This window comes from Trematomus bernacchii, unplaced genomic scaffold (genome assembly GCF_902827165.1).
Source record: "Trematomus bernacchii unplaced genomic scaffold, fTreBer1.1, whole genome shotgun sequence".
Lineage (NCBI taxonomy): Eukaryota > Metazoa > Chordata > Actinopteri > Perciformes > Nototheniidae > Trematomus > Trematomus bernacchii.
This window is the reverse complement of record NW_022987733.1, coordinates 2,469,159-2,485,703: the sequence shown is the minus strand read 5'-3', so window position 1 is coordinate 2,485,703 and position 16,545 is coordinate 2,469,159. Positions and strand designations below refer to the sequence as shown.

Here is a 16,545-nt window from a genome sequence, read left to right as displayed (position 1 = left end):
GCGGAGGGATACTGACTTGTTGTGAAAAGTAACTTACAATTCTACCCGTGGTATACGCTCAGTATATCACGGCTAAGAACCAATCAGATTGCTTGATTTGACTTGTCCGTTTTATAAATATGTAATTTACAACAGCTGTAAGATGCTTGAAAAGCTTGAAAATGCACCTTGAAAATGCTTGAATTTGATTTTGGAAAAGGTGTAAGAACACAGATTAAAAGAAAATAAAGAAGTGTGAGCGCGCTTAATTGCTTCGCTTTTACATAAAACATGTGCGTAACCAGCAAGTGTTTTTGTTACGTGTGACCTGGTAGGTACCTGAAAGGTACGCCGTAGTAGAGCGTTTTGGATTAGGCTAACGTTGCATGTTACGTTTGTTTAAGCTAACGTTAGCAAGCTGAATAGCGAACTCGATGAGGGATAATAATAATTTCAGAGGAGCGTACCTATGTTAATATGTGCGTTACAGTCGCCATCCTGTGGTGTCACGAAATATAATCTATTGATTCGACACAGAGCGATTGTTGAACGCTGAGTGAATTTCTTTGTGAAAGGATGTGGAATGAATTGATGTTTGTTGAAAGTTAGTACCCTGCCACCTATGAGGAAAGATCCTCTTGAGTTCATGCGGGACTAGTTGAAGTATACGAATGTGAATTGTGGAATGAATTGATGTTTGTTGAAAGTTGTTGAAAATGCTTGAAAAGTGCTTGAATTTGATTTTGGAAAAGGTGTAAGAACACAGATTAAAAGAAAATAAAGAAGTCTGAGCGCGCTTAATTGCTTCGCTTTTACATAAAACATGTGTGTAACCAGCAAGTGTTTTTGTTACGTGTGACATGAGGAAGGTCCTCTAAGTTCATGCGGGACTAGTTGAAGTATACGAATGTGAATTGTGGAATGAATTGATGTTTGTTGTGGAAATGAGAAAATGAACTGATTTGTTGAATGAAAGTTTGAATGTGCTTTTTATTATCACCGGTCTTTTATGAGGAGATGCCTCGAAATTCTATCGGGAGATTTTAAATGTCACAACTGAATTGTGCTGTTGAAGTTACAAATGATGGAAATAAATGTAAAACTGTGAATTAAAGTTTTCATATTAGAACATGACCACAGCATGATATGTTTTATATGATTGTAATGTAACGAGAGAAGGTAAAAACCCTGTATTAGTTTGGACCTATTTTTCTTCAAATAAACTGATCCCACCTTTTGGATTGGGACAACTTAAAAGACAACTGCGCTCTCCTCTCCTGCTTGAAAGGTAAGATTGCACACTGCCTCACTCACACTTAGGTAGGGCCACACCTCATTTACTGATATCAAAATCCTTCGGGATCGCTTAAACAGATTTAGGGGGTCGTCTGAATTGAAACAGCAGTGAATTGAACCTGGTTCTTCGGGGAGTTAATAGAGGTGAGATCTTGCTGACGTTGGTGGATCTGAGCCAAGCCGTAAACTTACATAGACTCAATAACTTCGGTTAGGTCAATTAGGAGGTCTGAATAATTTGCCGGAATAAATGATCAGATGACTCCCGACTCTTACAATACTCAATACTGTGGACAATCCCCACAGGAGCAATTTGGGGTGAAGTGTCTCAGGGACACAACGACATGCTGACTGCAGAGGGATTTGAACCCGTGACCCCCTGATCCCAACACCAAGGCTCTATCCACTGCGCCACACGCCTCTGTGTGATTACTATACATTCATAATTTCAGCGGAGGGAGCAAGAGCAGGGTGCGGGTTGAGAGGTGCCTCTTCTTCCCTTTACAAGCTTCAAAAAGGTATTTATCATGAGATTTTGGCAATAACAGTTTCATATTCTGAAAGCCAAGACTTTGTTTATTTAAAATCAAACAAAACACCCGAACCCTGAAAAACTAGTTTTTTTACAGAAATCCACGTTTATTTTTTAAATGAGCCGTTGCGACTTTTGACTGATTTCGATAGAGCGGGTCACAAATAATAACAAATTAGAAGGAAAAAAATATATACAGATTTCAGTATTCTGAGGCTCTGAGCCATTTCTTTTCCTCACAGACGGCAAAAAAAAACTACATTATCCGATTTAAAATAAAGACAATAATCGTGGCTTGATATTGAGTAAGAACCAACGACTGTATATATAAAGGTAAGAACATGTTTTTATGAACCACACAGCTTCCGGACAAAAAGACGCAGGCACGAAACATACTACCAATAGAAATACATTGCTTTTATAATCGTTCTGTGTGACACGAAAATCATGTTGGTGAACACGAATCAATAGATTACATTTATTTCGTGACTATAACACGAAATGCCGTGAGACTTGGTTGCGTAATTAGACCTTAGCTTGTTAGTATGTTGTTATAAATTATAAACTGAGGATTATAAAATCTTGAAGTATTATACAAGGAAAACTACATTTTGCTTTAATCCCATGTAATTGTAGAATGAACACAATCTTCCTTTGAAGATGTATAAGTCAGGTGTCTTGAGTAGTCAACATGACCTACAAATCATTGTACACATTTGTAAATATTATTTTCCACTTGTTACCATTGTCTATTTTTATGCAGGTCTGCCTGATTTTGTGGCTACAATTCAGGCTAATACGCTACCAGAGGTGGAATAAGTACTCAGATATTGTACTTGAGTAAAAGTAGAAGTACCAGAGTGTAGGGATACTCTGTTACAAGAATAAGTCCCTCGATCAAAATGTTCCTCAAGTAAAAGTAGAAAAGTATTCTCATCAAAATATAGTTAAAGTAGCGACAGTAAAAGTAGTCATTGTGCAGATTGGTCCATTTCAGAATAATATATATGATATGATGATGCCTTACAGATCTACTTTTAAACTTAGTTTTATTTTCTTTAATTTTTCATCCTCGTGTAGAATGCTATTATGAAACACACGTTTGGTTGTTTATAGCATAAAGAACATCTGATTTAATGTGAGGTAGGGAAATAATCATTTGAGTATAAGTATGTGTATATAAATATGTAATTTACAACAGCTGTAAGATGCTTGAAAAGTTTGAAAATGCACCTTGAAAATGCTTGAAAAGTGCTTGAATTTGACTTTGGAAAAGGTGTAAGAACCCTGAAAGCCACTAGACTCCTCATTTGACCTCGCACAAGTTGCTTGTCCGCTGGTGCCCTGATTGGGTTTGTTTGTTGGTGTTTTTGTGTGATTTCATTGAATCTGAATAACCCTTTAAAACACCATAGTCACACAATAACAAGATCTAACTCACCAATCGCAGTAAATCACACCTAAGACAGAAAAAAATATTATTCTTATTACGTTCATTTTATAAAGCTTAGCTACTTTGCTGCGGTCTGCTGGGATTTATTTGAATTGTTGTTTTTCACTTCTGTTCACTCATAATTGTACTTTTTAAGATGTCTCTATATAAACTGCCAACAGAAATAAAGAATATTTTAACCAATTACCTTTTATTGTAAGTGGGAAGTCATTGTACAGAATTCACATGTTAACCAAAAACACAAACTTCAGACATTGATAAGAAAATCTTGAACTCTCAACAACTTATTCTCAGTGTTTAATATCTCCTTGAAGAGAGAAGATTTGTGAATGGAGGAAATAAAATGACAGCTCTTAACATCTGTGCTTTAATCCATTCAGCTTCCATGTGACCCTCAGATTATGGCTGATTTCATGAACTGAAAGGAGAAAAAAATAGATATTATAAATTAAAATATAACCGTATGTATTCCACACCAGATACAGGATATTGTCATCCATCCAAATGGGATCTAAATATTCCCACATGCATATTTGCCAGCTCACCTGCTTGTATGAGAAGCTGGCCACCTGGCAGTCACACGGTAACCTCAGCTGATGAGTATTGAAACGATCTGAGACGAGAAGCAAGAGTTACTATCACTGAATTATAACCACAACTTTTTACACATCTTCACGTGCAGAATCTGCTGAATATCAGATTCAAGATCCAAAGGTTTTATTGTCATATGCTCATAAACTACAGAGTAGAAATGGCAATGAAATTCTTCTGACCTGAGCTCCTCCAACAATGCAACATATATAATCAAATACAACAATAGTGCAAGAAGCCTCTATACATGTAAATAGAATATGATATGTACAAGAACAGAATATGAAATTAAATAATGTTCATTAAGACAAAATTAAATACGGTTTATTGCGGTGATAACTATTTATATAAATAAGTAGATTTTAACACAAGAAGTCTCCTCAAACCCAAAACATCAGTTCATCGTTTGATTCAGAAATATAACTCACACTGGACCAGATCTGCCGTCACGTGAAGCTTATATTCAACATTGTGGATGCACTATATATCTTGGGTGAAATACAGTAAAGTAAAGACCATGTACTATAGAATTATGTAATTGTACTGTGTTGCTCTCCACCACTGGCAGCACTAAGTGTGGGGCACAGATCATTTGGTTTCTATGAACCTGTATGTTCTTGCCTGTGTGCATGACATAAGCTGCTCATAACCAATAGCCCCTTGCAGGATTAATAAAGTTGTTGATTGATTGATTGATTGATTGATATTACCTCTGAGGATCAGGAGTTTGGTCATGACGGCCACATACTCGTCGTATTCGATCCCGTCTCTGGAGCGGATCCCGTTCCACAGAACTATGAAGGTTTCATCGTCCAAGTCGAATTCTGCAAGGCAACACCAGATTTAAGCAAAATGCAACTCGAGTGCTTCTGCTTTCCTTAAAGGTCTCCTATCATGCACTTTTTTATACATAAATATGTGTCCCCAGGAGACTCACAAAGAAAATAAAACCCTCTCTCTTTTCCTCCGTACCCACATCTCTAAAAACGGGGGAACCACGGAGCTGATCCAGATTTGCGTCCGATATAACGTAATATCTGAAATGTGGGCGGGCTTTCCACCCACGGCCCTATCAGAAACGTTGCTATCAGAAACAATGCGCGACGTGTTTTGGACGTAATATGGTCTGTGTTTACATTAGCAAGCATCGCTAACGCTCAGAGCTAACCTGTACTGGAGAGAGTATGTGTAAAGAAGCAGGAAATACAAAAAGGAACTCACCTTGTGGTATACCTGAGAGAGAAAAATAGTTTGAACTCCATACTGTTTCAGAAATAATCCTTGATCACGGGAGCATTTAGCTGAGTATCTCCGTAGAATTCTGATCAGGCATTAGCTCCCACCCCCTCTTTGTTGAAGCTAAGGACCCAGAATCAGCGTTTCTCTAACAGGGCTGGAATAGAGGGATATGAGGGATGTCTAAAATGCATGATCTGTTTGGTATTTTGAGCAAAACACATCATATATTATATATTTTTATATATCTGAGACCCATGAGATATGCTTAAAAATAGCACGATAGGAGACCTTTAATGTGTCTAGAAGCTTGTAAGCTGATGATTCAATACGTGGTTATAAGAAAAGCAATCAGTGTGAAGACAGAACGAGTCACCGTGGACGGACAAAGCCCTTTTCATTTGGGTTTGAGTGACGGAGGGCGGGTTCCTGCTCTCGTAGCTCTCCACATATTCCCGCCTGACAACAGCCGCATAGTGCTCCATCTTGAAGACCTCGACCACATTCAGGTCTCCAGACCGGTCTGCCTGAAAGCCCTCGGTTAAAGAACTTGAATTAGTCGAAGGAATGCACCTCAATATCCTTATAGCATAGATGGGAATCAACTTCAAGAGCATTATCATCTGGCCGGGGACAACAGCTGGAAATTAGCAATGTTGGCTAAAGCTGCCCCATTTACTGTTTTTTGTCACAGTTGATCAATGGGGAAACGAGACTATAACGTTGTTCTCTGAGCTAAATATTGCATCAGATCAGGTTGGTGCCAGTAGAAATGTTTGGCCGTTGCAAAGGATACGTCCATGAGGGTCAACAGGAGACGGGCTGTCTTGAGAGTCAGGGCTAAATAAGGGGCGATAAATATGTTAGAGTGTAAAAACTTCTCATTCAGATGATTGAATATATTAAGTGGAAAATAAACAGACTATTGCCACGAACGGTGTAGCCCCCGGCGTTCAGCTTAGCGAGAACTCCTTCAGCATCCAGCGTCTGTCGGAAACAAGAGAGATGAACCAAGAACTGACAACACAACATGGCCATGCAATATATATATAATACAGTAAGTTTAATGTAAACATTTTGAGGACTTTTTACCCCAAAGGCTAAGAGTTGTGTGAAATTTGAAACAGATGTTTTAATAAAGTGTTGCTGTTGTTAAATGCGGCCCCCATTAACTTCAAATCATCTGACTTTTCTCTGTTTTTTTATTCTTCGATCACTCTGACGTTTTATTTAAGGAAACACAGGTGAGTACTAACTGATGCACAAATAGTCAATTAGCAGATTTCTGTGGTATTTTATTCTTCCAGTTTGGACTGGGCACATGCTATTCCTCTCAAATCAACACAGTAGGAGTCACTGGTGCAGCAATGAGGACAACATCCCAACATCTTCCCAACACGACTTACTTTTTCCTTCAGCTACCTTTAAACCCTTAAGTTAAGTCCTCTCCTGTAAGAACTATGAACATTTATTTAGGTAAATACTCACATCTGGCCTGCTGTCTTCCTGTGAAACAAAAGGAAAGGATGTCATGTAAAAACAGAACAGCAAAGGTCCAATGAGCATTCATTTACATAATCAAATTAAACCCTATGATATCATCTATTTATAAACATAAACAACATATACATTTAGATGTACGTTTTGTTCAAAGAAAAAAAAATATATATATTAATAATTTAGTTTTTGGGAGAAGGGGTGGGATTAAATAAGTGTAAACTTCTTCCCACCCCTTTTCAGATGTGTATCTAGGTAGATAATTTGTTTATATTTAATTTGTAAATCAATAATAATTTATTTATCAATTTGATACTGCTTAGGTTTGTACAGTATCATACGTTTCATTTAATTATTATTATTGTATTATTGTTTTACACGTTCGAAATAAATCAAATCGAATCAAAACCTGTCTAAATATATTTCTGTCCACAACGTGTCCGTTTCTTACCGATACACACATTTGCTCGGGGAAAGCGTTGCACTGCAGGTCGTTTGGCCAGGAAACCCCAAAGCTGGCCATCGTCCCCTCGCAGCCCCGCTTGGCTCTTTCACAGAAGGACCTGCAGGGCCGCTGCACTTCCCCTCCCGAACACTTGGGGGCGTACACCATGCAGACGAACAGGCGGACGTCCACGGGGCACATGGACTGAGCCATGGCGTTGAAGAAGGACATCTTCCCCACCGCCTCCCTCTGACTGGTGTGTCCCAGCAGGTTGGGGCTGATGGTCTGGTTGTAGGAGAGGTGCTGGCACATGGGGATGGTGATCGGCTCACAGACCCCCCCACTGCTGCCCACTCCATACTGCAGCAAGAGAAGAAGAGTGCACCAAGTCAGAGAGGGCAGAAGTACACACATCCTTTACTCAAGTAGAAGTACAGATATCTGGTTTAAAATTACTCTGGTAAAAGTAGAAGTACTGACTAAACTTCTTTACTCAAGTAAAAGTAAAGAGGGCTTTGAAATGTTCTTCAGTAAAAAGTACCCATAACTAGCAGCTGTTTTAAAGAGTACCTAACCTCCCTTTATATTAATAGAACAATAATGTCATTGTTAGCCAATAGCCGCGTTCACACCGGAGTACTTTCACCGTACTTTTCGCGTTTTAGTTCCGTGAGTACCCCTTATGTCGCGTTCACACCAAAAATCGTACTTAATCTCGGGTACTTTTACCCCCATTTTTAGAGCCGGCTGAGAGAGCGTACTTTCCTGAGGGTGCAAAGTGCCCCAAAAGTGCCCCAGTGCTGATTGGCTGGGCGAATTGCAAACCACGCCCGTACAACTGTGAAAAATGTTGTGTGGAGACGCCATTGTTTTCCCTCGCTACAAAATCCCGACGGAGCGTTGGGTTTGTTTTTGAAAGCAGTTATGGCAAGCATCAAGAAATGATGAGGAGGTGTCGGCGCTTCTGGAGATCTACGCCGAGGACGCGACCCAGGGAATGCTACTGAAGCCAGTTCAGTAGCTTTCACTCGACCTGGGAATCGTGCACAGCCCCACCGGCTAAAAATAAAGAAACTCAGGCAGGACTACAAACGGCGGATTCAGTGGCCAACGATGACGACCACGACGAAGGTAAAATCAACTACATGCACTGGGGTTTTAATCTGCACAATAATGGTCTCAGATGTACTTTTATTTGCTCAGTAGATCAAGCTAGCCATGCTACGCGGAATAGGCTAACACCGGCCCCGAGCTAGCTACATCTAGCTAGCTAGATATTCTCGGCCGCTATGAAAACGTTTTGACTTGTGAATAACTGTGCAGTGTTTCTGTAATTTGCTTCACTAACTCATGGCACTAATCGTGTGTTTCAGGCGAGGATGGACAACTTTCGGGATTGGAAACAAGCGAGCTTTGCATTCTAGATCACAGCGCTAGGTCGTCCTCCTTACCAGCAACCAAACGCAAAGGTACACACACTGTAACTTTGTCTTGAAAGAACGTTACGCATCGAACTGATGTTCACAATCATGTTTATTTCCTTCTTGGTACAATTATGAAACAGCGTGAAAACGTATTCGCCAAGACCGGCATTTACAAATGTCTCACACAAACATTGTAAACATCAGGGCTAGAGGTCACATGACTTCCGGTACGAAAACTTGCCTCAACAACATTAAACAAAATTCAAGCATACATGAAGCACAATCCTCCGTGTTTGAACCTCTTAAATCGCTGCATAGCCGATTTATTTGGACTGGATTATCCCAGAGAGGCTAAACATTCTTTATAACACAGTTTGAGATTTGTGAAACCTTAATTCTATTTGGGAAAATACAAAAAAAACATTCCTAGTATGTTGTAAAACTACATGGTGACTAAACAGATCTTGTATCTTGCTTATTTTCCCCTCTTAGGAAAGCGGACACGGGATGCGAATTTCTTTGACACCGTCCAGGCGTTGGAGGACCGGCGTGCCGTGGTGAAAGAGTCGATGCACGGGGATCAGATGGTGCTGTTCACCAAGGCCCAGGAAACGGAGGACAAGATGCTCACCAGTTCATTTTATATTATTGTTATTACTGTTATTATATAGTCTTGATACAACTGACACTTTATTTTATATTGATAATGTTAATTTACATGTACAACTTCTATTTTATTTACATTAAAAATGTGAACTTCTATTTACTGTTAAACAGATCCTGTATCTTGCTTATTTCTCCTGACACTTTATCTTTAGTGACCGTAGCATCCTATACATCACATGTAAGTGATTATTCTGATACCATCATGTTTCATCGGTTATAAACTGGCAAAGCTTTATTTGTCATTTATTTATCATCAATGTTGCAACCTTGTGGAGGAATGGCAGGGGCACATACACAAATATGATAATTTATATCATTTTAAATATGATTTGACCTAAAACTAAATGTTTTTATGATTGTCCTCTGAGGAGGACATGGGGATTTGCAAACCTTTAATCCCCCCCCCCCATTTTACACAACACAAAATGGAGTCCACTATGGGCCGAAACTAACATGTATGTTTCCATAGTGTTTATGGCAGACGGATGCAGTGGGTCTCAGGAAGATATATATATACTAATAACGGTGGGTTTGCTGCTGAGCCTATTTACTGTGCATACAACACACCTGGCACAGTTTATTGTTATTATATTGCCACACTGTACACTATTGTAATGTTGCCTGTCTTGACTGGAAAATAAAAGAGAAACATTGTCAAAATGTTTACAATTTACACGCTGTTCAGATGCCTCATGAAGCTGGGTCGCCGGTAAGGCAGTCCATTCGTCCCTGTACTCATTACTTTCACAAAGGTTATGTAATATGCAACATGCTGCCACCTGGATTGTGATCTTGTAGTCGTTTCTTTTCATCAAGCACCGCCACCTGCCCTTCAGTCTGCCAAAAGCGTTCTCCACCACCACCACTCGTGCTCGGCTTGTTTTGTTATTGTACGCAAGTTGCTCAGGCTGCATTAACTCAGTTACAAAGCTGTATAACATGAGCACAAACAGCACAACTTCAGTCGACTCCATCTCCATCATGTCTGAGGTCGGAAGGTAAACAACAGACGCCTAATGTACAGCGAGTGGGTGGGCGTCGCAGTATACGCGGGAAGTTTTTCTTCTTCTTCTTCTCTTGTTTTGTAGCGGATTGCAAACAACTTTAAGGTGCATACCGCCACCTACTGTACTCGCCGTGAAGTGGTTTGTGGCCTGCCAGTAAAGCAAGCAGAAGAAGAAGAAGTGACGTCAGCGGCTCATTTGCGTAATCTTCCCTCAGGGAAAAGTACTCCGGTGTGAACGCGATCTGTACTAAGTGCCCTGGGGTTAAAAGCGCCGGGGCTCTTAGTGCCGGAACTAAGTACAGGAAAGTACTTGGTGTGAACGCTGCTAATGAATGTTTCCATGCTGAACAACGGCAACATGACAACGTTTTCATTGGTCCCTCTTCTTTAGAGAAGACCAGGAAATGATGGATACACGGATCGTGTTCAAATCAATAGGCACGCAATGACTCTAAATAATAATGATTACGCCACCAAACACACATTCAAACTAAAGGAACCAGCCTGTTTGGGAAATGTGAGAAGTAGAAAGTACAGGTATTTGGGTTCAACATGTAAGAAGTAGAAAGTACAGGTATTTGGGTTCAACATGTAAGAAGTAGAAAGTACAGGTATTTGGGTTCAACATGTAAGAAGTAGAAAGTACAGGTATTTGTGTTCAACATGTAAGAAGTAGAAAGTACAGGTATTTGTGTTCAACATGTAAGAAGTAGAAAGTACAGGTATTTGTGTTCAAAATGTAAGAAGTAGAAAGTACAGGTATTTGTGTTCAACATGTAAGAAGTAGAAAGTACAGGTATTTGTGTTCAAAATGTAAGAAGTAGAAAGTACAGGTATTTGGGTTCAACATGTAAGAAGTAGAAAGTACAGGTATTTGGGTTCAACATGTGAGAAGTAGAAAGTACAGGTATTTGGGTTCAACATGTAAGAAGTCAAAGTAAAAAGTCGTCAGAAAAATAAGTAGTGGAGTAAAGTACTGATACCAGAAAAATGTACTTAAGTACTCCACTACTTCCCACCTCTGCACACATCCTTTACTCAAATAGAAGTACAGATACTCGTGTTTAAAAATACTCTGGTAAAAGTAGAAGTTCTGACTAAACTTCTTTACTCAAGTAAAAGTAAAGAAGTATGGGCTTTGAAGTGTACTTCAGTAAAAAGTACCCATAACTACCATCTGTTTTTTTTTTAAAAGCCAGAAATGCTCAAAGGTTTTCTAAAATCAAGTTAGATTCATTTCCTGAAACAAGATGATCCTTCTTTTACGAAAAGCTTAATACAAACTTCATCTGAGATACAAGACCCTATATCTCACTGCATTGTTATTAGGTCTTATATCAAGTGTTAACACATATTCAGAAATCAGACACATATACTTTTGAGTAAACATCTGTCCTCAGAGAGCAGACTCACGTGATCGCAGGACTCAGTGGAAAAGGCTTCACACCTGAGGGCTGTCGGCCACACAAAACCAAACGTATTCATCAGAGGTTCGCAGCCGGAGCGTGCGTGTTCACAGAGAGTCCTGCAGGGGGGCCGCGGCGTCCCCACCACACACTCAGGGGCGTAGACGGAGCACAGGAAGGGCTGGAGGTGAGGGGAGCAGCTCACTTTAACCAGAGGAAGAAACTGATTCATCTCCAGGCGGGCATCCTCCTGAGAGACGTGGCCCAGGAGGTTCGGCAGCACAGTCTGAGAGTAGGGAAGGGTTCTGCACAGAGGGATGGTGATTTGCTCACATGATGCAGACGATGGTTGAGGGAAACCTTGAATCTGAAAGAACGGAGATAAAAAAACACGTGAAAAATGTAGTTATTTGGCATGGCTAAGTGTCTTACTGGCTTTCGCCTAAAAATGTCCCTCAAAGAAAAAAGGGAGCAACCAGAAAGAGAGACTCAAATGGACCACAAAGAAAAAACTACTTCTACGAGATCCTAAGAATACAAAGAGGTGCAAAACGGCTCCGAAGAGAAACAAGATGAACCCAAAGGAGACTAGTGGTGGCACATAGTGAAATCACTATGTAACAGTTGTGCTCCTATTGGCTAGCGCTCCAACACATGGTACGTGATAGGCTAAAAGGCGGGACATCTCTAAGCGGTTGACCAATCACAACAGAGCCGGCTAGCTAACCAATCAGAGCAGACTGGGCTCTGGTTTCAGACAGAGGGTGAAAAGAGGACTCTTTAAAGTAGAGACACTACATACTGATATACACCTGAACATCAGCAGGAGAGGACTCTTTAAAGTAGAGACACTACATACTGATATACACCTGAACATCAGCAGGAGAGGACTCTTTAAAGTAGAGACACTACATACTGATATACACCTGAACATCAGCAGGAGAGGACTCTTTAAAGTAGAGACACTACATACTGATATACACCTGAACATCAGCAGGAGAGGACTCTTTAAAGTAGTGACACTACATACTGATATACACCTGAACATCAGCAGAAGAGGACTCTTTAAAGTAGAGACACTACATACTGATATACACCTGAACATCAGCAGGAGAGGACTCTTTAAAGCAGAGACACTACATACTGATATAAACCTGAACATCAGCAGGAGAGGACTCTTTAAAGTAGAGACACTACATACTGATATACACCTGAACATCAGCAGGAGAGGACTCTTTAAAGTAGAGACACTACATACTGATATACACCTGAACATCAGCAGGAGAGGACTCTTTAAAGTAGAGACACTACATACTGATATACACCTGAACATCAGCAGGAGAGGACTCTTTAAAGCAGAGACACTACATACTGATATAAACCTGAACATCAACAGGAGAGGACTCTTTAAAGTAGAGACACTACACACTGATATACACCTGAATATCATCAGGAGAGGACTCTTTAAAGTAGAGACACTACATACTGATATACAACTGAACATCAGCAGGAGAGGACTCTTTAAAGTAGAGACACTACATACTGATATACACCTGAACATCAGCAGGAGAGGACTCTTTAAAGTAAAGACACTACATACTGATATACACCTGAACATCAGCAGGAGAGGACTCTTTAAAGTAGAGACACTACATACTGATATACACCTGAACATCAGCAGGAGAGGACTCTTTAAAGTAGAGACACTACATTCTGATATACACCTGAACATCAGCAGGAGAGGACTCTTTAAAGTAGAGACACTACATACTGATATACACCTGAACATCAGCAGGAGAGGACTCTTTAAAGTAGAGACACTACATACTGATATACAGCTGAACATCAGCAGGAGAGGACTCTTTAAAGTAGAGACACTACATACTGATATACACCTGAACATCAGCAGGAGAGGACTCTTTAAAGTAGAGACACTACATACTGATATACACCTGAACATCAGCAGGAGAGGACTCTTTAAAGTAGAGACACTACATACTGATATACACCTGAACATCAGCAGGAGAGGACTCTTTAAAGTAGAAACACTACATACTGATATACACCTGAACATCAGCAGGAGAGGACTCTTTAAAGTAGAGACACTACATACTGATATACAGCTGAACATCAGCAGGAGAGGACTCTTTAAAGTAGAGACACTACATACTGATATACACCTGAACATCAGCAGGAGAGGACTCTTTAAAGTAGAGACACTACATACTGATATACACCTGAACATCAGCAGGAGAGGACTCTTTAAAGTAGAGACACTACATACTGATATACACCTGAACATCAGCAGGAGAGGACTCTTTAAAGTAGAGACACTACATACTGATATACACCTGAACATCAGCAGGAGAGGACTCTTTAAAGTAGAGACACTACATACTGATATACACCTGAACATCAGCAGGAGAGGACTCTTTAAAGTAGAGACACTACATACTGATATACACCTGAACATCAGCAGGAGAGGACTCTTTAAAGTAAAGACACTACATACTGATATACACCTGAACATCAGCAGGAGAGGACTCTTTAAAGTAGAGACACTACATACTGATATACACCTGAACATCAGCAGGAGAGGACTCTTTAAAGTAGAGACACTACATTCTGATATACACCTGAACATCAGCAGGAGAGGACTCTTTAAAGTAGAGACACTACATACTGATATACACCTGAACATCAGCAGGAGAGGACTCTTTAAAGTAGAGACACTACATACTGATATACAGCTGAACATCAGCAGGAGAGGACTCTTTAAAGTAGAGACACTACATACTGATATACACCTGAACATCAGCAGGAGAGGACTCTTTAAAGTAGAGACACTACATACTGATATACACCTGAACATCAGCAGGAGAGGACTCTTTAAAGTAGAGACACTACATACTGATATACACCTGAACATCAGCAGGAGAGGACTCTTTAAAGTAGAAACACTACATACTGATATACACCTGAACATCAGCAGGAGAGGACTCTTTAAAGTAGAGACACTACATACTGATATACAGCTGAACATCAGCAGGAGAGGACTCTTTAAAGTAGAGACACTACATACTGATATACACCTGAACATCAGCAGGAGAGGACTCTTTAAAGTAGAGACACTACATACTGATATACACCTGAACATCAGCAGGAGAGGACTCTTTAAAGTAGAGACACTACATACTGATATACACCTGAACATCAGCAGGAGAGGACTCTTTAAAGTAGAGACACTACATACTGATATACACCTGAACATCAGCAGGAGAGGACTCTTTAAAGTAGAGACACTACATACTGATATACACCTGAACATCAGCAGGAGAGGACTCTTTAAAGTAGAGACACTACATACTGATATACACCTGAACATCAGCAGGAGAGGACTCTTTAAAGTAGAGACACTACATACTGATATACACCTGAACATCAGCAGGAGAGGACTCTTTAAAGTAGAGACACTACATACTGATATACACCTGAACATCAGCAGGAGAGGACTCTTTAAAGTAGAGACACTACATACTGATATACACCTGAACATCAGCAGGAGAGGACTCTTTAAAGTAGAGACACTACATACTGATATGAACCTGAAAGTAGAAAACGAGGAAGAGGAGACTTACGTTCTCGCAGCTCTCGGTGGTGAAGGCTTCACATCGCAGGGCTTCTGGCCACTGGATGTCGTATTTGTTCATCAGGGATTCACAGCCCGACCTGGCCTTCTCGCAGAGCGTCCTGCAGGGAGGCCGACCAGCGCCCGACACACACTTCGGAGTGTAGACGGAGCACAGGAAAGGCTTCAGGTGAGAGGAGCAGCCCACTTGGATGAGAGGGGAATACTTGTTTATCTCCAGGCCGGCCTCCTCCTGAGAGGCGTGGCCCAGGAGGTTCGGCAGCACAGTCTCAGTGTACGTCTGGTCCAGGCACAGAGCCACGGTGATCTCCTCACATGTAGCCGACGATGTTTGAGCGGGGCTGGAGACCTGACCCTACAGGAACAGAAACAAATCAGCGCTGTCCATAAAACCACTTCAAAGGTTTTATTGTCATATGCACATAAGCTAGTGTAGATATGTCAATGACAATCTTAGGTCACAGGCTCCTCCAACAGTGCAACATGAATATATATAGGACATAGAACAAATAAAACAGATACAATAGGATATATACAAGTAAATGGAATATGATATAAGATGCAAACAGATGAATGTTTTCACACTGACCTGCACGCAGTTGTTCTCGGACAGAGTCTCGCAGCGGAGCCTCGACGGCCAGTTGATCCTTTTGGCTTTCAGCGGAGCTTCGCAGTCCGTCTTCACCTTCTCACACAGCGCTCGGCACGGCCTCATCCGAGCGTCCTCCTCCGAGCCGCACTCCGGCACCACGACCCGGCACATGAGCACGGCCACGTTCGGAGAGCACGAAGTCTCCACGATCTGTCCTATCTCCCGCAGGCTGTACCCCGTCGCTCCTGTTGGATGTTGGGTGGTGGAGTACCCCAAACCCTGACAAAAGGCGGAGGTCATGGGCTTGCAGATTGTCCTGCTTTGTGCCCGCAGAGGAACCAGCAGCGAACCCAAAACTACTAAAAACAAACACTCCATGGCTCTCTGAAAGCTCTCAAAACTATGCGCTGCTTCACAAAGACTTCAGAGGTTTAGTGATTTCTTCTTCTCTACTCAGGGGGTGGAGTAGGAGTCCACGAATGGAGCCTCTGCACTGATTTAGGACCCCTACTGAGGTCACAAATCAATGAGATGCTCCACACGTAATGAAAGCTAAACTGGTCTCAGAGCAGCGTTCTGGGGAACATCTGGTTTTGATCGAGTGCTTTCTGAGGAACCTGGGGGCAATAAAGAGTTGCACAAAGGCTGGCACATGACATTTCTGCATGGAAAGTATTTCAACACCAATAAGATTGAGAAATTCTGTGTAAACATGTTGCAATACAAAACAAAGAACTAGGCGTCATGTCCTCTCTGGTTTGTATTTCCATAAT

The 16,545-nt window shown here is 41.0% G+C and overlaps 1 protein-coding gene across 1 annotated transcript; it reads right to left on the bottom strand.

Annotated features, from left to right (window-relative positions):
- Positions 1–3,544: 3,544 nt before the first annotated feature.
- LOC117494866 (atrial natriuretic peptide-converting enzyme-like) lies at positions 3,545–16,380 on the bottom strand. The gene is made up of 11 exons (XM_034145859.1): positions 15,770–16,380; positions 15,170–15,535; positions 11,539–11,898; positions 7,036–7,389; positions 6,576–6,593; positions 6,011–6,074; positions 5,884–5,927; positions 5,464–5,614; positions 4,562–4,675; positions 3,806–3,873; positions 3,545–3,678 (listed from the first exon to the last, which is right to left on the bottom strand). Exons 1-11 carry the CDS (start codon positions 16,148–16,150, stop codon positions 3,655–3,657), a joined length of 1,944 nt encoding a protein of 647 aa, XP_034001750.1. The 5' UTR covers positions 16,151–16,380; the 3' UTR covers positions 3,545–3,654.
- Between the last annotated feature and the right edge of the window lie 165 nt (positions 16,381–16,545).

Bases quoted from the DNA above. Each gene is read 5' to 3' on its own strand.
- LOC117494866 (XM_034145859.1), bottom strand. From the start codon at position 16,150: ATGGAGTGTTTGTTTTTAGTAGTTTTGGGTTCGCTGCTGGTTCCTCTG. The intron at 15,536-15,769 runs GTCAGTGTGAAA...CTGTTCCTGTAG, and splicing joins CCGAGAACAACTGCGTGCAG to GGTCAGGTCTCCAGCCCCGC. The intron at 11,899-15,169 runs GTAAGTCTCCTC...CCGTTCTTTCAG, and splicing joins CCACCGAGAGCTGCGAGAAC to ATTCAAGGTTTCCCTCAACC.